The 24250-nt window shown below is 40.9% G+C and overlaps 1 protein-coding gene across 1 annotated transcript in view; it reads right to left on the reverse strand.

Annotated features, from left to right (window-relative positions):
* Window positions 1-24250, reverse strand: part of WDR70 (WD repeat domain 70) — a 114706-nt gene that overhangs the window by 40912 nt on the left and 49544 nt on the right. The window contains exon 10 of the mRNA XM_035100358.2: window positions 3459-3633. Coding sequence (XP_034956249.2) covers window positions 3459-3633 — 175 coding nt within the window. The remainder of the gene's footprint in view (window positions 1-3458; window positions 3634-24250) is intronic.

Below are 24250 nucleotides of genomic sequence, written 5' to 3' on the forward strand. Positions count from 1 at the left end.
CAACAAGTATTCTCTTTACCCTTTTGGAGGGGGAAAGAGAAACACCACAGGTTTTCCTCTCTATTCTCTAGGAGGTCAGAAGGGGAGAGTTGTCGCCTAATTTTAACTGTAACATAGAAATTGGAGGAATTGCAACAATATTAAAAATAATGACTTAACAGATATTATTTTACACAAGGGTAAAAAATGGGTGAATCGAGTTTCCAAAAAAATGACAATGACTCAATGAAAACGAAAATGCGAAGTCTGTGGAGACAGTCCGAACTTTTCGCATTCAATTTATTATTTTGTTATACAGAATGCTTTCATAAACTATGCATGTGCACAACTGTGCTCTCAGTGCACTAGAAGTAAAATGAATGAAGTTTTTGTGACACAATGGAAAACCTGTATGTGAACTATCGAAGAAAGTTTTGCAAAGAGGCATTATTCTCTGAAGAGAGGCACACATATAACAGAACTCTGGTTAGCATTTTGGTTATCTCCTCTTGGTGTCATATTATCCTTCCTTTATTAAAATTCAAGAAAGTCTTGAATTTATTCCAGGCGATGGGCCAGACGTCAACGGAAAATGGAGCAACAGGGGAAGGCACTCTGTGAGGACTGCTATAGTAAGGCCCCTGCTCTCAGCCATGCTCCCTTTTCTGTAACACTGAAGCTAATCCTAGTGTTTTTAAGTGTCAGGTGTAACTTCAGCCTGAACACAGCACAGTTTGCACAGGTTTTTCCGGAAGCTTCTGGCGGTAACTTAAATGACTAGACGTCTGGACGCAGAATAACTATATACAGGATTTATTAAATAAGAGAAATCCAGAGTTTCTATGTACAACTTTAGAACTCAAAAACATAGTAAAATAAATCCTTTCCCCCCTCTCTCTCTCTCTCTCTCTCTCTCTCTCTCTCTCTCTCTCTCTCTGTCTCTGTCTCTCTCTCCCGATACAGCACCTTTCCTCCTACACTCACCACACCACATACTGTGCTAGCTTTCTCTGATAACAGAACTCAGTGCTGATCATCAACCAATGAGAGAGCTGTTACTATGGCAGAAGCAGACCTTGGCTTTCTGCCTAGTGTTAATTGCTAGAAGAAAGAAGCTGATCCTTTCTTTTGCACGTATGCACTTTGCAAAACCCGAACACCCCCTCTCAGATTCTTCTGATGCAATTAACCCTTGTGTGTAGAAACTTACTTTTCACTCACATCATCAAGCAAACCTAAACTTTTACACATCTGTTTGTTCTTGATCTTTGTCAACGGTTTAGTTAACACATCAGCAATATTTTGATCACTGGATACATAAGTACATGTAATCATATTGTTCTGTACAATGCAACACACATTTTGGTATTTCACTGCAATGTGTTTTGAACGTGATTTGAAACCTTCAGTATTACTCAAAGTTATGCATGCTTGATTATCAACATAAACCTGTATTGGCTGTTCACAATTTACATTTATATCTGTTAACAACTGCTTGAAATATGTCACCTCGTTGCATAATTCATTCAATGCGGCAAATTCAGATTCAGTAGACGATACACTTACTATGTTTTGTTTTCTAGAACGCCAGCTAATTAATGCTCCTCCAAACATAATGACTAAACCTGTGACAGATTTCCGATCTGGCAAATTTCCCCAGTCACTATCACAGTAACAATACAATACTTCATCTCCTTCTGAATTTAGTTGCAACACATAGCCAATAGTAATGGGCTACAAGTCAGCAAGGTTGCCTTCTCCTCAGTGCTTGATCATTGAGTGAGACCATTCCCTTGCTTTTCACAACTTGTAGGCTATACGTTACTGAAGAGCATGACTTAAAAAATTAGTTTGCTCTGTTATTTTATTTTATTTTATTGTGTTTTGTTGTTGTTTGCCACTTTAGACATTTAGGGAAGTTCGCCTGGCGCCTTCATTATACACCTTCAGGTGCCAGGCAAAAAACATTCCTTTTTAAGGAATTTGGTTGGTTGACCTGCTCAACATCCAAAACCCTTTTTAAAATGTGGCTCTTTGGGGGGGGGGAATTATTGTGTTATTGCTTTTATTTTAATTTTATATACTGTGATCTTTTCATGTGAGATCTCCAGATATAGGGCGGTATATAAATTCAATAAATATAAATATAAATTTTATTAATAATAATAATATTCATTTTGCTTGATTGTAAAAAAGCTCAAAGCGATTTTTAAAAAACTCAGTACGTAAATTTCAAATGAGCAAGGATGCAATCCCTATCTCCTTAGCTTGGCTATTACCCTTCCCTTTGACTTGTAGCAGTGCTATGCCCCTCTACCTCCCAACTACTTGCACTGTCTGCAGGTTAACTGTGTTTCATTTATTATAACAAACCTTTTGATCCTGATGATTAAGCAAGAATACTTCCTCTTTAAATAATAAAAAGTGTACATAATAAATCCTTGAAGGTATGACAAAGCTTCTCCACAACACTGGCTGTTAAAGTAAGTGATCTGGGAGAACAATACTGTAGTCACATAGTTTAGTACGGCAATATCAACTTATTCAATCTTTCATACTGTTTCAAAAAGGAAGGTGTACAGGAAGTGAAATGAGTTACATTATCATAAATATTCAGCCACAAGCCTACAATAATGTTAGTCCAGCTAAATTCTGACTAATTTTGATTGCCAGCTTTTTATTTCTGTTATTATTTCCACTATAAACCTAGTAAAACTTCTTAATGGCATGAAGCTTTAAGGAAGCTATTCCGAGTGTAAACTTGTTCCAACAGAATAATAATTTTTTCAGAGGCTGGCTTTCATCACCTGTACAGCTGTTGATGTAAATGCAGACAGCATTCAAATATTAAGTTTCCTGGTGTAGAGTTAACAGCAGCATTCCTAATAGTCTGCTTATTCATGTCTTTCTCTGCATGAACTTCTGTGTGCCTTAAGAATGACACCGTACACGGGTGTGCATGCTCACCTTTTCAGGTATTTATGAATAAGCAGAAAAGACATGTGAAATTTCAGCGCCATTTGGCCAGAGTATCATCTGATGGTCAGGCTACTGCAGATGCCCCTGAATGAAAAAAAAACCACCCCCTATATCTTCGCTTGTGTAATTTAATCTAGAGTGCATTTTCAACCAGCATCATTGTATACAACTTCACAAGGAAGTTTAAAAAACATTTTCCCATTTGGACATTATGGAGAACTTGGTTTGGAAACATATGAAAATCTCAAGGATGTGGGGAGGGGGGGGAGGGGGAGTGTATGGCCCCAACATTTGCCAGCAATGGAAGTTTGAAATGCCCATTGTTAGGATGGAAAACGCCAAAAAGCACTTCATTTTATTTAATATTGCTCAAAAAAAAATCGCCAATAACATTTGTTTGCCAGCATGAATTAAGGTAGTAACGTTGGAAGGGACTGCAAAACTTTAAGACAGAAAAAAAGCCTTAAGGGATTTCACCAGGTTACACATTCAGCACTTACATTCATATTCCTATCCCAGATCTGTATGGACCCATCTTGGCAACCAGCTGCAATGAGTTTGCCATCTCTGCTGTAGGTGCAGCTTGTGGGAATCACCCGTTTACCTTGGGCTGACCGTGGTTTAAACACACCTTTGTGCTTTTTGTCGTTGGTAACATCCCATGTCCTCACAGTCCTAAGGAAGAGATCGTAAGAAAACAATGGTTTGCCAAACAGTTTAAAAGGTGAAATAGGCCCAGGATTTGGGAAGGCCAATATATATAACACAATGGGAAACTTTGTTGAAGGTGTCGATGAGATTTACGGCCAGTATGGGGATAAAAGAAAATATGCTGAAACTTGTTTATAGATGGCATCAGACCCCCGAAAAGTTAGCGAAAATATATAAGAAAGAATTGGATAATTGTTGGAAATGTGATGAAAAAGGAGGCAACTATTTCCATTGGTGGTGGGGTTGTAGAAAAATTTCTAAATTTTGGGGAGAAATATATGAAGAGATGAAGAAAATGCTGAAAGTTACCTTTGGAAAAAAAACCAGAATACTTCTTACTAAGCATAATGCCAGAAAATATACCAGCAGGTAAAAAAAAATCTTTTTATACGCATGTGCGGCAGCAAGACTATTGGTCGCTCAGAAATGGAGGAAAAGTGAAATACCCACAGCTCAAGATTGGCATTTAAAATTAATAGAATTTATGAATATGGAAAGAATGACAGCCGCAATCAGGAATATTTCTAAGCAAAGGTCTAAATTGGAATGGGGGTTGGTCGAAGATTATTTTAAGAAAAAAGGTATAAAAATGGAGCTGATGATTTGCTTAAATTAAGCTGTCCTGGGGAGATAGACAAAAGGGATAGGATAAATGGAAATAAATTTGATTGGAGATGTAATATTTAGAGATAGTAACGCAAATTAACGAGAATATGTTAGTTAAGTGATGTGGAGGGAATGGGAAGTTTGTTTTTCTTTTTTGTTGTTGAAATGCATTTTAATATTTGTTTAAATGATGTATTTGTTCTTGTATTGTATTTTAAGAATTTAAATAAAGATTATTTTAAATATAAAAAATAAAAGGTGAAATAAATCCCAGTTGTTTTGAAAAACCCAGTTTCCTTATGATGCAAACAAACCACAACCACAATGCCATTTTATGTAATTCTTTTAAATGCATGCTTAATACTGGAAACCTAGGAGTACATAATAAAATGATGCATCTCCCAGCCTGTAATGTTAAGAGAAGAGGAGAATAAAATGGCAAAGAAAGTAAGTTACTAAGAAATTCGTTCACAATAGTGCAGAGAACGTATCTATTCACAGCTCCAGTTGTGAGTGGGTGCAATCCTGCTTACCCCTCCATGTGTTCAGTGTGTGTGAAAATGGCCCCAATGCCTCCCTTCCCCACCTCTCCAGTGTTTGCACTAACTTGAACAATTACTTAGTTTGATGTTGCAGTGATCAATCTATGCCTGTGAGATTAAGTGCAAAGTTGACCAATTATTCCTCATTAGGCTGTAATGGCCTGCTGCAGACACAGAACATTAATGTAATTGAACAGTGCTGATCTAGCAGGTCTGGTTAGATGGTCTGCTTTGCTGTGCTACTCCAAGTACAAAAATAAAGGCAAGTTGGTTAAGGCTGCCCCACCCATTAGCCCAGGTAAGTCCCTTGTCTCAAGCAGCAAATCAGGAGGGGCAGCGGATTAGTGCTTTTGGTATCTAGCTACAGTAGCTACTAGTTCCAGATGGCAGCAGCTGCCTAAAACAGCTGCATCCAAGGCACTCCTAAGGGCTCTCTGGGTCACTGCTGGCACTTCAATCTGAAGAATGGCCCACAGAGAATGAGGCATTGTACGCAAGGTAGCCCTGGAGATTGCCCAGGGAATATTTGCTGCTGCAAGGTGGGAGTAGTACAACAGTTCCTCAAGGGTCACCACACCCACCATGGATCGCTCCAACAGAGGACCTGAAGTTCCGCAGATGGGCAAGACGGCGTTTAATGTACCCAAAAGCTCTGTAACAACCTGTCCTTCACTGGCTGCCGAAGTAGGATTGTGGGAGCGTCCAAACCAGCTGTTCATTGAGCATTCATGTTGGTCTGCTCACACAAAACTTGCGTGGAGATTATACAACTTGCCTGATATAGAATCATAGAATCATAGAGTTGGAAGAGACCACAAGGGCCACCCAGTCCAACCCCCTGAATCAAAGCATTCTTGACATATGCCTGTCAAGCCTCTGCTTAAAGGCCTCCAAAGAAGGAGACTCCACCACACTCCTTGGCAGCAAATTCCACTGTCGAACAGCTCTTACTGTCAGGAAGTTCTTCCTAATGTTTAGGTGGAACCTTCTTTCTTGTAGCTTGAATCCATTGCTCCGTGTCCACTTCTCTGGAGCAGCAGAAAACAACCTTTCTCCCTCCTCTATATGACATCCTTTTATATATTTAAACATGGCTATCATATCACCCCTTAACCTTCTCTTCTCCAGGCTAAACATACCCAGCTCATGTTCACATGAGGGTCATTCAACAATGCCAGCTAGTGGTTATTATCTCACGCTTTCCAGTGCAACTTCCCAGGCGTTTTGAGGTTAGAAAAGTAACGGCGTAATTGCATTAGAAAGTGTGGCGTTACAACCGCATTTTCTCTGCATAAGCAGCCCACCTGGAAGCACCCTGTAACTGCTTTAAGAATTTGCAACAGAATGCCAAGGCTTCAGTTCAAACCACCTCACCATGAATCAGGTGTGCTTATTATAGAGCAGCTGCAAACTCAAAACCCATCCATCAACCTTTTATATTTGGATAGGCTGCTGAAAGAAAAGGGAATCTAGTATACACTGAAAGGTATACCCAAAAGTCCCCTCCCCCAAAGGAAAACATGCTTAGTGATTTATTCAGAGCTGCATACCAGTAAAAAGAGACTGTCCAAGGACCTAGTAATGTATTAGTTTTACATGAAGGGGGTACATAATGATAGCATGCAGATCAACATCTTTGCGAAGAAATATTGTTACATCCAAGGAATGTACGGCATCAGATACTATTTCTTAATTTGTTTATGTGAAGGTTTTCATAAAAGGTAGGGCAGAGAAATATTAGATTAATAAACAAATAAGTAGGATGGAGCTGCGCAAAGCTTAGAGGATTGTGAAGCATAGCCGCCCACTCTTCCATGGGTAGCATCTTGCCTGTGATCCTTAGGAGGTGCTCTTGATCACATCTGCAGCACAGGCTTCAGTTCAAACCACTTATCGCTCATTTGTCCTTCTTGCAAACTAGTCATCCAAAGCCAATTTGGATTTTTAAAAATCACTGGAAAATATCTGCGCTGGCCTAATGGCCAGGCAAGTTGCCATTTTGGCAGCATGGGTGGGCCTGCTGTCTGCTTATCTTTTCAACATGCCCAGGAATCCAGCAAAATGTTACTCGGGTGGGGGATGGATGGAGGGATGTGGACAAAGACTGCTTCCACTTGGGAATGGAGAGAACTGAAGAGATGAGTTGTGGAGCAATACAATGATGACAAGTTCATAAAGAACTTTAACTTAATGGCTGGGAATTGTAGGAGCTATAGCCCCTAACATCCTGAGAACTCTGGGTTAGTAAAGGTGTACACACCACTCAGATATAACTGTATTGCTGATATTCTATTATTTTATGTGCATTGTTTTATGTTTTCAGTGCTGTAACCCACTCTGGGACCTTGGGCAAATGGCAGGATATAAGCTTTATGAAGAGATATATAGACATTCCCCCACCCTCCCCGGATTTTACTGTTTCGTAGATACACATAAAACAGCTGAAAGTGCGGGAATGGGAATGGAGAAGGACATAAATACAGGTGGACTGGCTAAATATTCATATACACAACAGACTTCCATCCTTTCCAAATGCTGAATTTCTTCCAGACTTTAACTCAAACGTCTTCTGGCATCCAACGAATAAAAACATTTCAATATTTGGCAGGGAGAGAAGATAATTAATTATAAAGAAATGAATCAAAGAGCACTTTGGACAAAGTTCATTTGTTTAGACTACACAACCAAGACTTGGGATCCAAGAATACAGCTTATCAGGTATTTTGCCAAGTCAAATGCTACTACTGTATCAAGGCAGCCATCTACCAGAAGATAAGGCTGTCTGAGCAAAGACCAAGAGTCGGATTTCTAGTAGTTTCACAAAACATAACTGGGCATGCCCAACAGCAGGACCACACACTAGCAAATTCATACAAGTTATGAGACACACAAACCGTATATAGTTAGATGCCAAGAATTATTTGGGCTGGCCAAATAGAAAAGCCTCTGGCAACCCATATATGCATTTCAGCCCTTCATATTCTGTACTTGCCGCACAACTACTATGCATTTCATATGTGGGCATTCTGCAAAACGTAGCCATTAATGATGGATCTTCCAGTCAATGACTACTATTGTTTTGACATACCAATAGGCAGTGCCTATTATTCCAGGAGGACCCAGGTGGCGCTGTGGTTAAACCACTGAGCCTAGGGCTTGCTGATCAGAAGGTCGGCGGTTCGAATCCCTGTGACGGGGTGAGCTCCCGTTGCTTGGTCCCAGCTCCTGCCAACCTAGCAGTTTGAAAGCACGTCAAAATGCAAGTAGATAAATAGGAACCGCTACAGCGGGAAGGTAAACAGCGTTTCCATGTGCTGCTCTGGTTTGCCAGAAGCGGCTTTGTCATGCTGGCCACATGACCTGGAAGCTATACGCCGGCTCCCTCGGCCAATAATGCGAGATGAACGCACAACCCCAGAGTCGGTCACGACTGGACCTAATGGTCAGGGGTCCCTTTACCTTTATTATTCCAGGAAGCTACAGGAATATCACTGGGAGTTACATCCACATCTATTGGTCTATGGAAGAAGTTTCTTTCCTTCTTCTCCTAAGATTTTATCAAAGATCTTTCATAATACAATAAAATAAAAGTAAACAGAAAAAGAGAAAGAGAAAAGAAAATGCAGAGTCCTCTCTCAAAGGTAAACCTTGTCCCACACAGAAGGAGGCGGGCCCTTCCAGCTCTCACCTGGGAACTTTCCTTTCATCTCCCAGTCTCTTAACCTGGGAGATTTTTCCCTTTCTTGCCTCTCACTCAGGGTCCAGAGGAAGTTATGGGTATGGGAGGGGGGGCACTTCAAAAAGCATGAAGAAGAGACAAACCAAGCCAGCACAGCAGGCATAAGACAAATGAAAGAGGAACCAACTTAAGAAGGCAACAGAAGAAACAGCTCAAAGGCTTACTTCAGCCATACACCTATCAGCCAGAAGAAGAGCATCACTGGGTTCCCACTGCCACCTGATTCCTCAGCTCAAGGAGGTTCTGGCCAGCAAGTTCTGCTGGTTATTTTGCAGTTCTCTTCTGTAATCAGCTGCCTTGAAGATGCTGTGAGCATGGGACCAATGCTCATGGTCTACACTTCCAGATAATTATCAGAGAGATAAACAACTACCTGACATTTAAAAAATACCTAAAGGCAGCCCTGTTTAGGGAGGTTTTTAATCTGTGATATTCGATGTACAGTGGTGCCTCGCTTAACGAATGTCCTGCTTAACGAAATTTCCGCTTAACGAAAGGTTTTTTCTAGTGGAGGTTGCCTCGCTAGACGAATTCGTTTTATGAAAAATTCGTCTAGCGAATCGCGGTTTCCCATAGGAATGCATTGAAATTCAATTAATGCATTCCTATGGGCAAAAAATAAAAATAAAAAAAATTTCAATGCATTCCTATGGGATTCGCTAGACGAATTTTTCGTTATAAGAAAAGACCCGTGGAACGAATTAAATTTGTCTAGCGAGGCACCACTGTATTTTAATGTTTGTTGGAAGCCGCCCAGAGTGGCAGGGGGGGCCCGGGCAGATGGATGGGGTATGTATAAATAAATAAATAAATAAATAATCCCCATGGTGACCAATAGTTATAAGGATAGGACTGAGGAAGGTAAAAAAACAGGGTCTGGGTGTGTAGCACCCCCACACCCACCTTTGCTGTCTCATACATTTAACACACTGCCCTGCCCACACTCATTTCTCTTTGTGTAAAACTGATGCTTCTCTCCTTAGACTTTGACAGGATGCAACTACCTTCCTGAGGCTAAACCAGCCTGGGTCTTCTCCTGCGAACCCCATGCACATCACCTTCAGTTCCATGATGGAAAAGTGGTATATAAACGTACCAAAAAAATAAACGGAATGCGGTGAAACTGGAAATAAATAAAGCATAATAAATTTGTTACTGAACGGACGAACCTCTGGAGTCTGCTGTTTTGTAAAGAGGATTGGCAAAGGAATTAATAAAGCTCATGCACTGCTCAAAAGAAAATGAGGCATGGGGGTGATGCCCACATTGCTGAAAAGTAAACATCAGAAAAATATGCCAAAAACTAATCACACATTAGATTGAAGGCAGTCATCTAAACACAGGGCATTTAAATTCAATTTTGCGCCTGTGTCACGGACTGAAAACAAAAACTCACATTGAAAAGTCTGAAGATCTACAAAATTACTCTTCAGCTGGAAGGGCTGACACGTAATCCACAATGCAAACCCATTTTACGTGTAACTGGCTTTTTAAAAGCGGTAGATTCCACATCTGCAAAACAGATTTTGTGAAACGGTTCTTATTGCCAAAGAGTGATTCAAAGCAATTTTAAAAGGGGCTGAAAAGCTCTCTTGGAAGGTAATGGGGACATATTCATGATCAGAGAATGTAAATAATTTCTGGAAACAGCTGACTCTCTTACCGAGTTCAGTTTTAAGCTGTTCAAATTTGTGTTTCTTTTGATTTTACAGAGACCCATTACTCATGTAGCATACTCTGTATACTGTAATGTATAAAAGAGACACAATAAAAAGACATATGTCCGGTATGCCCCGTATTTGACAATTAAAAGGATTTATGGGGCTTTATTTTCTCACTGCCAAAGTGTGACTCTCCCCCCCCCAAACATAAATTTAGTCAAGCCCTCATACAACTAAACATAATGAGATGGAAAACTGTAAGCCAACTTAAACACCTGTGTGATTAGGAAATAGACGGGAGATGATGCTAGGGACAAGGTTGCAGAAGATTCCTGGGAGCTGGTAGGGGTTCTTTTGTACATGATGGTAAGAAGAGGAGTGTATCACAGCGAGGTGAAAAGTGCTAGAATGCAAATAGTAAATGGTGTGATGCAAGTTCCAAACAACGCAGGCCGCACTATTTATTTCTCACATTCCTATTCCACTTTTTCTCCAAGGAGCTCAAGATAATATACGTCAGGGATCAGCAACCTTTTTCAGCCATGGGCCGATCCACCATCCCTCAGACCATGTGGTGGGCCGGACTATATTTGGGGTGTGTGTGTGTGTGTGAACAAATTCCTATGCCCCACAAATAACCCAGAGATGCATTTTAAATAAAACCACACATTCTACTCATGCAAAAACACGCTGATTCCTGGACAATCCCAGATTGAGAAGGCAATTGGGCCGCATCTGGCCCACGGGCCTTAGGTTGCCTACCCCTGATATATGTGGTTCTCCCCACCGCATCTTATCTCCACAAGAACCCTGTGAGGTAGGTCAGGCTGAGAAATGAGCTTCAAGGTTGAGTCATGTTTTCTCAGGTCCTAGTACGACACTAACCACTATACAATGTATTACAATTCCCTCCAAGCAGTCTTCGGTTTGGAAAGCTGCTGTATTTTAGCATCCGGTTTCCAGAGATCTGATGTTTCAGACTACACCCTCCTTTTCGAATACCACAAAAGGATCCACGGGAGATGCTCCCCAACTGCCCCAATGTAGTGAGAATTTTTTATGAAATGGTCTTCCAATATTCATTTGTTTTGTTTTGTTTTGGGAAAACCAATTTTTTAACCCACTTGCAGGATGGTGCTCTGCACTCAGAACAGAAGGAATAAATACCCTGAAACTACAGTCAACGCCAGAGGAGCGTTCCATACTTGTCTGGCAATAGATACTCTGAGTAAACTACATAACAAAAAATGATGCATCTGATTGAAATTAAGCTAATTTGAACCATATTAGAAAAAGAAAAACCCATTCCTAACCATATGCAAAACAGGTTAAGAAAAAAGCAGAACGGAACAACAGCAAGATATTCCAGCCAAGGAGACAACCTCAACAGTTACAGTAAAACAAAACCACTGCTTGAGAATAATCTTAACAGTATAATGCCTAACCCAGTTTTAGTCTTTGAACAAGGCAGCCAAATCAGACAACTGGTGAAACATATCTGACAGTTGTTCATGTCTTGTTGTTGTTGTTTAGTCGTTTCCGACTCTTCATGACCCCATGGACCAGAGCATGCCAGGCACTTCTGTCTCCTGCTGCCTCCCGCAGTTTGGTCAGACTAATGTTGGTAGCTTCAAGAACACTGTCCAACCATCTCGTCCTCTGTCGTCCCCTTCTCCTTGTGCCCTCAATGTTCACTACTAGGTCCCCAAATTAACCCAGCATCTTCTGCACAAGCTGAAGATAAAGGAGATGTGTGTTAGGTAGTGGTCCAAATGGGACCAACACCCATGATGTTGCATCTTTCCATGCTAGAAGAGCCCCTTCAAAAACTGGGCTTGGCATCACTCCTCCTGCACAACTGTGGACTTCCAAAGTCCCCCGAACACTGCAAGGGACGATCATGCCGCACTGGCTCAAATGTCAATAAAGATTATATATATTTTTTAAAAAATGAATCCGAGGTTTATGCATGTTCTTTGCAACAGGCTTTGTTAGCATACAGGCCACACTGGCCATAAGTGCAGTTGAGTAAGGCAGCATTCGATATGGTCTCAAAATGGGGAACTTCTAGGTCGGCCACAAACTTTCAACATCATCAGCCCATTTAACAGCTCCCACAAACATTCAAGTGCAGAGTTTCATAGGCTTTGGATAGAGGAATTCTTAGGAGATAAGGATGACAAAATGTATTTGTCAATTCTTCACATTTATCTGAAGAAAAACACACAGAGCAGAGACGCCTTAAGAGGTTTTAAAAGGACGGTTATTTATGAGAAGACTTTACCAAACAGGATCCACTCACTTGTTTTATATAGCTAATTAGTTTTATTACACCAAAGAGAGCCATAAAGGCTAATGGAGTGGTGACAACTACAGAGGAATAGTCAATAAAACTTCTAAGGAATGCCTTAAACAAAGTAACTAATTAACTGAAACTCACAAATGTGTCATGCTTTATGAGAACTGCATTAAGTGTATCTTTAAAATTAGACAAACTAGTGATAAAACATTTTTCCTTGATCACCAGAACTCAATCTTTCACCAGTTGGCGCTGGATGGGTAACTGCCCCTCCAATCTCTTTTCAACCAATACAATGGTGCTAGCTGTCAATTTGCCTTGAAACACTGATAAAAAGATGGAATAAGAATAAAGGAGAGAGTTGCCCGTGAGCAAATGTGGCTCTTGGGGTATAATTGTTTCCCCACCCTGAGTTTAATACGACATCCAAATAGGCCAAAATATACATCTGGGGTTACAGAAGCTGCAACTAACTGTGTATTCCCATTCAACATGCTACACTGATCCTTTGACATGTACGAAGACTACCCAAATGTTAGCATAAGAGGCAAATGAGCTTCTATATAATTGAAGGATACTCTTTATTATTCTTGGCATGGTTTGCAGGTGCAACATGATAAAAATGTTACACACAACTCCTGAAATATTTATTGCTGCCGAACACAATCTCCCATTCATTGATGCAAGTGTGGGGAACCTTTGGTCCACCAGAGATTGCTAAACCGCAACCCACACCACCACTGGCCATTGGCCACGATTGCTAGGGCTGATGGGAGCTGTTGTTCCGCAACATCTGGACTGGTGCACTAATGTTTTATTTGACTAAGTGTAACTTTGCCCTTTATACCGGTGAAGATATTGCCTCACCCAGCAGCAAGGTTTACAGAAAATAATGGAAAGTGTCACCAGATGGCAGAAACGACCATAAAGATGATTTGCATTTAAGATTTCAAATACTTTCTGACACACTACGTGCTGCCATTCTTTTATGTATTACAGCAATTTTCATATTTTTAGCCTTCAAAGATTTACTGTTGAAGCTGAACATTTGTATCCTTTTAATAGCTCAACTTTTAGTCTGATATAGCTCTTTTCTACTCCAATTTTATTCACCTAGTCATCAAATCTGATCAACCGAATCCTTTGATATACTTGTGTTTGGCATTATTTGCTATATGAGACAAATTACTAAAGGGCACTGTCTGCTTTGGAGATCTTTGCCAGTAACACTCCATAGGAAAAAAGCATGCCTTCTCAGTCTATAAATCAGTACAGTGGTACCTCTACTTACGAATTTAATGCGTTCCGAACACACATTTGTAAGTCGAAAAAAATTGTAAGTCGAATCCCATAGGAATGCATTGGGAGAAAAAATTCGTAAGTCGAAGCAACCCTATCTAAAAATTCGTAAGTAGAAAAAATCCTATCTCAACTGCATCCAAGATGGCGGACGGAGCTCCATTCGTAAATAGAAACATCCGTAAGTAGAGTTATTCATAAGTAGAGGTACCACTGTACTCCTGAAATCTATTGTTTATTATTATTGCTGCAAAATACATGGAATTTTGCTAATGCCTTCCAGAAAGTTGGAAAGACCAAAGAGATGCAGTGATTCCATTTTGGGTAAAGGGATGCAGGAGAGGTCAACATATTTAAAACAAATCTCCTGGATAAGAAAAATAGGGTGTAAATCATCTCTATACAGGATATGTTAAGCTTCGATCAAAGGCGAAGTTTGATACAGAAAGTTCAGTTCTGCTTACCATCAACAGTGGGAAGTTACTCAGATATAGCTTTGCGTGAGGTGGAGAAAGTAAGAGTGAATCACTGAAAAAACAGGATGGCTTCTAAAGATCCCAATTAGTTAAGGCTGTAAATACTTTTGCAGTTCATCTGGATTTAGAATTATCACCACCCAGATCAGAACTTTTGACTGAGGCTAACATGAAACAGCCATTACCATAGGCAATAATAGAAAGCTCTCAAAAGGAATTCTGTAAGCCAACAAATGTAGGCATTAGCAATTTGTTTTTTCAGCCCCATATGCTGCCATCTTATAACTCAACATCACAGGCAATTATGCTAACAATGAGCAGAAATCAAGAACTCCACCAAGGGGGTGAAGGCAATAAAAGAATAACATTCTGCAGTATACTTTTTTCTTTTCTTTTGGGTCAGTGGTTTATGTACATACATACCAGATTACAACCCAAAGTAGGAGATGTTAACCTAGTGAAATCCATTATCTATATATATATAAATGTAAAAATCTTGAAATTGACGGCCGCTATATTCTCCGTAACCGCTTGACCGATCGTCCTGAAATTTCTACACAGCGATCCAGGCCACTCCCCGAGGGTTGTAGGGGACATGAAAAACCTCAAATCACACACCTCGGCAGGATTTGACCCGCTTTCCACCAAGTCAAACAGCGCCCTCAAGTGGAATTCCTCCCACAGTACACCCCCTCCCTTCCTGAGAAATCTAAGCCACACCCACAAACCAAATGACATCATCATCAACCAAGTAACTTAAACCACACAGGCGGCCATTATCAGACAGACTAGGCCGCTTTCCAGACTAGGCCAAGTGGAGGTAAGGGGGGCAATAGAGGGCAGGGATACATAATGGGTCAGAACAGGGGGGGGGACACAGGGATGAAACCTGCCCTCTCCACAATATCTCACCTCGGCTTTGCAGACTAGGGCCGCTTTCCAGACTAGGCCAAGTGGAGGTAAGGGGGGGGCAATCGAGGGCAGGGATAAGTAATGGGTCAGAACGGGGGGGGGGGGGGACGACGACACAGGGATGAAACCTGCCCTCTCCACAATATCTCACCTCGGCTTTGCAGACTAAGCCGCTTTCCAGACTAGGCCAAGTGGAGATAAGGGGGGGGCAATAAAGGGCAGGGATACATAATGGGTCAGAATGGGGGGGGGAGAGAGAGACAGGAATGAAACCTGCCCTCTCCACAGTGTCTCGCCTCGACTCAGGGGGATCTGAAGGGGGGCTATTACCCTCCATTTCACAGACTAACGCACAGCAACGCGTGCAGGGCCAGCTAGTTTTACATAAAGAGAGAAATTATTTACCATTATTTAATTATGATGTTATTGCAATGGAAAAAGGAGGAGAAGGAACTACAAAACATGATATTTATTTTTAACAATGAGCAGCACCATTGGTTCATTAAGTTGTAAATTCTCATTTAAACAACATTAATGCATGAAGGGGATAATACCATAGAGTAAGCTGTTGTGTCAGGCTTGGCTATATAACTTCCCCATTCTTCTTCTTCCACTTGTAGCCAATTAAGATTGTCTTCCATGAACACAGTCTTAACACGGAGTCCGTAAGTGACTGTGGAGGGCAATTGTGAATTCACAAGTCATTGCACAGTGGGGACATAGGTTTCCGGGCGGGATTTGATCATGGTGAGGGTTTGCCAAGCGTGCCTTCCTCTTAGCATGTTTCTCCCTTGCGTCCTGAGTTCGAGTGTCATCAAAGCCCATGACACCTTTGGTAAAGGCTGTTCTCCAATTGGAGCACTTGCAGGCCAATGTTTCCCAGTTGTCGGTGTTTATACTACATTTTTAAATATTTGCCTTGAGAGAGTCTTTAAACCTCTTTTGTTGACCACCAGTTCGGAATAGAGTAGTTGGTTTGGAAGATGATAATCAGTCATCCAGACAACATGACCAGCCTAATGAAGTTGATGTTGAAGAATCATTGCTTTGAAACTGGTGATCTTTGCTTCTTCCAGTACACTGGCATTAGTTTGCCTGTCTTCCCAAGTGATATGTAAACTTTTTTGGAGACACCATTGATGGAATCTTTCAAGGAGCTGGAGCTGGCATTTATAAGTGGTCCATGTTTCACAAGCATACAGTAAGGTCGGTGGTACAATAGCTTTGTAAACAAGCATTTTGGTTTCCCTGAAAATGTCCTGGTCCTCAAACACTCTGTGCTTCAATAGGGAGAAAGCTGCACTCGCAGAGCTCAGGCGATGCTGGATTTCAGCATCAAGGTCGGCCGTTGTGGAAAGATAACTGCTCAGGTAGGAGAAGTGATCAATGCTTTCCAACACTGCACCATTAAGTTGGATTTGTGGTGCTGCAGAGGGATTGTTTTGTGCTTGTTGGTGCAGCACTTTGGTTTTTCGGATGTTCAGCGATAGGCCAAGCTTTTTCATAAGCCTCTGTAAAGATATTTAGGATGGTTTGAAGATCATCCTCTTAGGGTGTGATTACCTTGTGAGGAAAGGGGTAATCAAGCTTATTGTTGCAACCCAAGTCTACCTGAGAAGTTTAGCATGTGAAGAGGTTGGAGCTGGTTGCTCATGCTCAACCACAAGCTCTCAGCAGCTACTATTGAATTCCTGTACCAATAATCTAGGAACTTTCATCACTTTGTAACTAAGCTAAGCTTTACTGCCTGTGCAACTTTTCTGACTAATGCATGGAAAAGCACATGAACATGACCTTTGAAGAGACTGTAGGTAAACCAGTTTTCAACTTGCCGAACATGTGGTCTTTTCCTATGTTGGGGGAAGAGGGTAATTTTGGAACTCACTTAAAAGGGCCTATTTTTAAAGGTCTAACAGCCTATATTTCCATGCTTTATTTTGCTGCATATTTAGTGACTCAAAATCTCTGCTGGAGTTCTCTCACCAAAGAGGACTTGCCCCAAACTTGAATCCTGGCATCCAGGAATTCTCAGACAGACAGCACCAACAACACTTTTTTCAATACCCCCAAAAGGACATTCATTTAAATGTAACCAGTCAACAGGCATGTGATTAAGCAACTAAAAATTATTTAGATGACATGACAATCCTCTTCCTTTTAAAGTTAATGGCAGGATGTACATCCTGCCAACTGTGCTGGTATGAGTTTATGAAAAAGTGGGGATCAAACAGCAGTATAACTATCACTTGCCTCCTTTACATCTGAGCAGGACACCGTTGGTGCTGTATCCACCAGACTGGATGGCTTACTGCACAATGAATTTAGAGCATGCTTTGTGTGGAAAGACCTCGAGAGCCTTGAAGATCAATAGAAGTTCCTAAGGCTACATTCCTGAAACAGATCCTACTTTGGCAGGAGTAGCTTCAGGATTGTCGCCCGCAGCACAAAGGCAAGAATTCAAATGGATAATTATCAACACTTATATTCTCAAAAGCCAAATATTGTCTCTAGAAGATCTCCACAGGATCTGGAGTCTCCAGTGAATTGATCCCAAATGCGGAAGAGCTTTGGAATGAAGATAAATAGAAGGGATGTGAAAAGCAATGGCGAGAGTTAACTCAAGCTTGAACACCCACTCACACAGATTTATTCCAGTTTTTAGAGGGCAAATCTAAACTATATGCCCAAGCTTAAGAGATTTAAAGGTTTAAAGGGAATGGGGAAATGTGTGTGTGTACACTATATACAGCATAATCACCACTAGTCTCGTTATTCATTAAGGTAAATACTCTTTGTTGAAAAATAAAGTTTCCAGTTTCACACAGCCACATTTTAAAAAGATATAAAATGGAAATAGGTCCTCCTAAGGCCCTAAGCAATGTGTCTGCTACTGTCCCTGGAGAGGAAACACATTATTTTTGTGATGTGCCAGGGTTTTGTTTGCCTCTAGCCCCAAAATCTCATCTGTTCCCAAATCCCTCTCAGTTCACTGCACAGCCTTCTTCCACCTTGAAACCAGCCACACAAGAAAAGAGTTCATTCAGAGTATGTGTGCAGCCAAAAGAAGAGCCAACCATTTCTAGCTATTTGAAATGAAATCAAAATATGAGCCATTCAATCCATATAGCAGTAGGTATATAACTGTGCGACTGGCCTGCAGGTTCCACCTCACAGCCACAAAAGAACAATTATAGGTGCATTGTAATAATCCCTTCCAAAACAATATTTGTGCAAGGATTAAGGATGCACCATTTGCAGATAGGAGCCACAATCCAGACAGATCACTGCATATTTAACTCTGTGCTCAAGAAGGCTTTCTTTCTTTTATTAAACAGGAAACAGACACGCACCACACTATGGAAGAAGAAACCTTTGACAGCTGGAGGAACTGTGCATTTTTATGATGTTTATGCATGATGGCCAAATGCAAAACCCATACTTTTAACACTAAGGGTTGTACCCAACCAAATTTTAGTTAGAGTAGATGCACTGAAATCAATGGACCCAAGTTAGCTGTGGCCATTAATTTCAATGGGTCTATTTTGCACAGGACTAATGATGGTGGAACTTAGGTAATATTAGCATTGTGGATTGTGTTTTATGTTTTATGAGCTCTCTATGTTGCTGTCTTCTTATTGCACACCCACACCATTTTTCTGTAGGTAGGTTTGTATTACTGTTTTAATTTTTGTGAGTGAGTGCTGTTTATAGTGTAAAAGATGGTCGGTATATTTTCTAGATAGATAGATAGATAGATAGATAGATAGATAGATAGATAGATAGATAGATAATTATGGATTAAAATTGGTCTTCAGTGGCTGGGACATTATCTACAAGTGGATTGTGCCCCTGCCCCATTGCAAAAGTAAGCCACACTGGCGTTACCACCAGTAATTATTATTTTTATTTCTTTAAAAAGAAATCCAAAGAAGAAGAAGAGACGGAGAGGGGGGGGGGGGAGAGAGAGAGAGAGAGAGAGAGAGAGAGAGAGAGGTGACCAGATGAAAAGAAAGAAATAATTTCTTTGTTTTTAGGTAGTTGTGTAGACAAAGCTATTTTGATATTGCTTTTTGGGCTGTGCATAGCAACCTTCTCCTGTCACAAAATTCAGCAACTGAAAATGCACAAATCCTAGCCTGCCCTCCTTTGTACATGGAGAAAAACATGCATGCATGATTTTAAAAAAATTAAAAAGGAGTTCCTTATTGCAATTTGAGATTAAACATGGATTCTGCATCCAGCAAACCATCTGAAGAAGTGCAGAAGGCAAGGGGAAGCGGAATTCTGTATGAACCGAAAACATTCGAAAGTCCTTGTGCATAGGCATCCACCCTCATGCAGGGACCGAGGAAGGACTAGTGTGGGTACACTTTACTAGGTTAAGAGAGATGGGTGAGACTACAACCCCATTAACATGAGGCCAAATTGTAGGTGGTGCTTGAGAGAAAATGTGAGAGAAAATGTGTGCCCCCTTATGTGCTCTCTGAAAGATTACAAATCCCTATAGTTTCACCAACTATTTTCTCTGCATAAGCAGAAGAAACAAAAGGGATGTTGAAGCTGACCGGTAGCATCAGGTTACAGGTAGGTAGCCGTGTTGGTCTGCCATAGTCGAAACAAAATAATAATAATTCTGGCATCTGAATAAGTTTGCATGCACATGAAAGCTCATACCAATAACAAACTTAGTTGGTCTCTAAGGTGGAAGGAATTTTTTTATTTTGTTTCGATTATAAGCATCAGGGACACTGAGGCTTGAGGGGTGAATAGAGCCACGGTTGCTGACAGGATTCATGGGTACCAGGGCTGTATGTGAGCAAATGTTATAGACCTCTGGTCTCCAAGGGGCACAGGAGAACGGACACTAGATCCTAAGGTCAGGAAACGGCACCCAAAGGGCATTGTGTATGATGAATATACAAAACATGCCATACTGCCAGGTTTGTCTATAAATACAAATCAGGTGGCCAGAAACACAAGGGGTTCAAACAACATCAGCAACTGATTTTCCAGTTTTTCAGACGCAGGATCCCAGGGGCAATCGTGGTCCATCTTACAAAGTTTGTACCAAGTCAGAGAAATCATGCTTGGACACTGGCCTTAGTGTGTCTTTTGCCAATAATTAAAAGCAAATGTCTACCACTTTCTTTTTTTCTTCCTTTCTTTAAGCAAATACACGTCCTGGGCAGCTACAATGATTAAACAGGTTTAATGCCACCCAGATGCTGACATAAGCCAGTATAAATACTTACAACTCAACCATATCACTGCATTAGTACATTTCACTGAGGCTTACTAGTAAAGTGCCATCATTGACAGCAATTAAGCACTGTCTAAAATGGACCAACTACATATGGAAAAGTCAACATTGAAGACAGCCCGGTGTAAGGAAGTTTTTATTGTTTGATGTTTTATGGTGTACCAATACTTTGCCGCAAGCTGTCCAGAGTGGCTGGGGCAACCCAGCCAGACGGGTGGCATATAAATAATAAAATAATTATTATAATTATCAGCAGCAGCAGCGTTGGAGAATTCTTGTCCAGATAACAAAACCCAGGACCTTATTTACATTTTCCCAGTTGACAGTCCAGCTAGTCCACCTAAATAAGGACAACTGCATCTTTTAGGAATCTGGGAAAGGGGGGGGAGATCCCTTAATCTCTTCTGATTTGATACTGCAATTATCTTGACACTTGTTATTATTATTTTATTATTAATTCAATTCATTTATCCCCTTACACCAAAGCTTCAAAACAACGTGCAGAGATAGAGAAAAGAATAAGCTTTGATTGCAATCAATAAAACGTAAGAAAAATAAAAACACAGCACAATCAGCCAAACCAGAAGAAAAACATCACAATTATGAGAACCACCTCCCCAAGTAGCATAAATATTCTTTGTAATGAAGTGGTACCTGCCATAAGATTTTGCAGTCCAGGGTGCTCTGATTCATGGCTAGCTGACTTGCACCCAGCCTCCTTAAAATATTCCATTCCACTTTCCCTCTCCACTGGTTTTCTGCCCTCCCACAACAGTCAGTATTCCACAGCACTCAGTCCTCATTGGGTGGCTGAGAAGGAGGTTCCGCTGATAATTCTTTATTGCAATCTCCTGTACTTCTGTAGGTCTCATGTTCCTTCAACCAAGCTAAAAGCCTCTCCCTTGAGTGTGGGGTGGGGAAGGTGGCATTTTGGCTACATAAGCAGCAGCACTCAGAAAACTGAAATTGCTATTTGGTACTATTGGATTCCTCCACTGTCTTTTGCCCTGGCACTGTTGCATTCCATGATGCCTCCTTCCTGTCCCACAAGTGGTGAGGCACAATTGGAGTCCTACTTAGCTGACCTAGAAGGCCAATAAAACTGGGACACTCCACCAGGGGTCAGCAAACTTTTTAAGCAGGGGGCCGGTCCACTGTCCCTCAGACCTTGGGGGCGGACTTTGTGTGTGTGGGGGGGGGGGGGATGAACGAATTCCTATGCCCCACAAATAACCCAGAGATGCATTTTAAATAAAAGCACACATTCTACTCATGTAAAAACACACTGATTCCCAGACCATCCGCGGGCCGGATTTAGAAGGCGATTGGGCCGCATCCAGCCCCCGGGCCTTAGTTTGCCTACCCATGCTCCATGCCAGTGCTATTTACACAGCAAGAATAGCCTGGGCCTTGCTGTGTTCTGTTTTGCACCAGCTTCGACAAAGAACATTCTGCTCCAGATGTAATTCACAAGAATGTGAAAGAAAACAGAGCAAAGCAGCCATGGCTTAAAGTTGAAAGCAATCAGCTGAAGAAGGACACCATTATTTCTTGCATATTGGGTCTCCCTATAAAAATCTGTCCAGAGTTACATAGACCATTTATGGGCTAGTACAGTCAGTATACATCAGAGCTCTCTGTTCTGTTCACAAAGAGATTCCCACTGTTTTTGGCTGTCCCAGCAATTCATCATGTCTCCATTTACAGCTGAATGAATGGGGAAAACTATGGGCTGCAAAGTCCAATCCACAACTTTAAAAAATGCAACCACCAATGAAAACACAAAAGGCACCCAAGAAAGCTTTTGATTAAATGTGCAACTGAATGTTGACGATGTCACTGAGTTTTCAAGAGACATGTTTTTCAGAAGACATCTGGGATCCAATTATAAAAAGGCTTGATTTTGTGATTCAGGCTGAGTGGATTCTCTTGTTTTCCAATGGTAGTTTTAAAAAATCTACCGCTGATAAACGGAGAATGCTCCAGATATGTAAACTACAAACCTGGATCAAAAGGAAAACATTATATTTATCGTTTTAGCAAACAAAATGAGTCTGGCCATGAAATCAACACACATGGCTAACATTTAGCATCTGAATTAAATTAAAGGATTAACATGGTGACTTTTGATGCATTGCTAGAAAATAGGACATTTCACACAAGCTACAGGCAGCAGAACTTTATCTCCTCTAATGGCACTCACTTTAGTCCCAACTTCAGAGTCCTTTGCATGGTCTCTGCATAGGGCTCCTGAAGGAAGCTCTATGGGTAAAGGGGCAATCTAGAACTAAAACCAGGACTTATGTGGATGTAGCAAGCAAACATCAGACAGTGCGGAGAGAGCTTGAAGAGGCATGTGTCCAAAGATGGATGCGAGACACAGTGTAGAAGAAGAATAAATTAAAACAGAAATGAAAAACCGCACCATTTATACTCTTTAAAAAATAGGGGTGGAATGGGAAAGTATATCAAACCAAACATATTCTGAATCGTTTTACACAACTTTTTGGAAAATTATATTAAAATTTTGATACAAATTTGGAGACAGCAAGTATATGCCTGGACTAATTGAGGGTACGTTAACTGGACAGAGTCCACATGGAATATTTAAACCAATCATTTAGATATCCTCAGCGCAATAAAGAATCTGAAACCAGGAAATGCTCCTGGCAGTGATGGCTATATGGGAGGGTATAATAATAAAAAAATACAACACTGAGCTCTCCCCCTTTCTAGGTGTTTTGTTTCATGCTATTAGGCGAGGTGGACCCATCCCAGGTACTCTTATCATTACAATACTACCCAAACCAGACGAAGATGATAAACAACTGGATTCTTACAGGCAAATATTATTAAACATAGATACAAAATCTTTCCCCACATCTTGCCTGAGAGATTGGCAGTACCTGCTACCAGTTGCATACAATAACCGAATGAATCTCCTTTTTCACATAATCCAGGATTTTATTCCCAAGGTAAGATGCAACAATTTAAAACACAGATCAGTGGTTTCTACAGAAACATTACTTCAGTGACAAGAGAGTTACTGAAAGAAAAATATTCAGAAATACCACATTCATCCATCAAATTCTCCAACCCTGAAGTCTGGGCTCGTGCAACTTGACTAGTACTGAAAATATGTTAAGACAAAATTCAGTATGTGATACAGGATTGCTCTCCAATATATATAGGATTCTATTGGCAGCCTCATTGGGTTCTACAGATATCTTAAAACAACTTTGGGAAACTATTGACTCAGAAAAGTGGCAAGCCATTTGGGACAAACCTTTATTTCTAACCATCTCAGCACGCATTTGGAGAATGCATATAAGGTTATCCACAGGCAGTACCTGTGTCCTCCCACACCCTGAGAAGAATCACTTAAACAAGTCCAGCTTCCTGTAGGTGGTATGGAGGGATGTGTACATGCTCGCATATGTGGTGGCTTTGCCCTGTTATTCAGTCTTTCTGGAAGAAAACATTTTATGAAATAGGCCACATCCCATCCCAATCTTTACCTATGGACCTGAAGATGATCCTTTTATCCTTACTGGATGGCTCAGAAACCGAGGGTTTTAATAAAGAACTACTTTGATTCCCGTTTGCAGCAGCCAGGCTCACAGTGGCCCAACATTGGAAGTCAGCTACAGGAGACTTGCAAGACTACCAGCATCTCCAGACCTGGACCACTGCTTTAATGGAAAAGAGAACAACACATGCCTGAACCTTACACCAGCCAAAAATGGACAACATTTTCTAAAGTTTGGCATCCAATTATTGAACATAT

This window comes from Zootoca vivipara, chromosome 11 (genome assembly GCF_963506605.1).
Source record: "Zootoca vivipara chromosome 11, rZooViv1.1, whole genome shotgun sequence".
Taxonomy (NCBI): domain Eukaryota; kingdom Metazoa; phylum Chordata; class Lepidosauria; order Squamata; family Lacertidae; genus Zootoca; species Zootoca vivipara.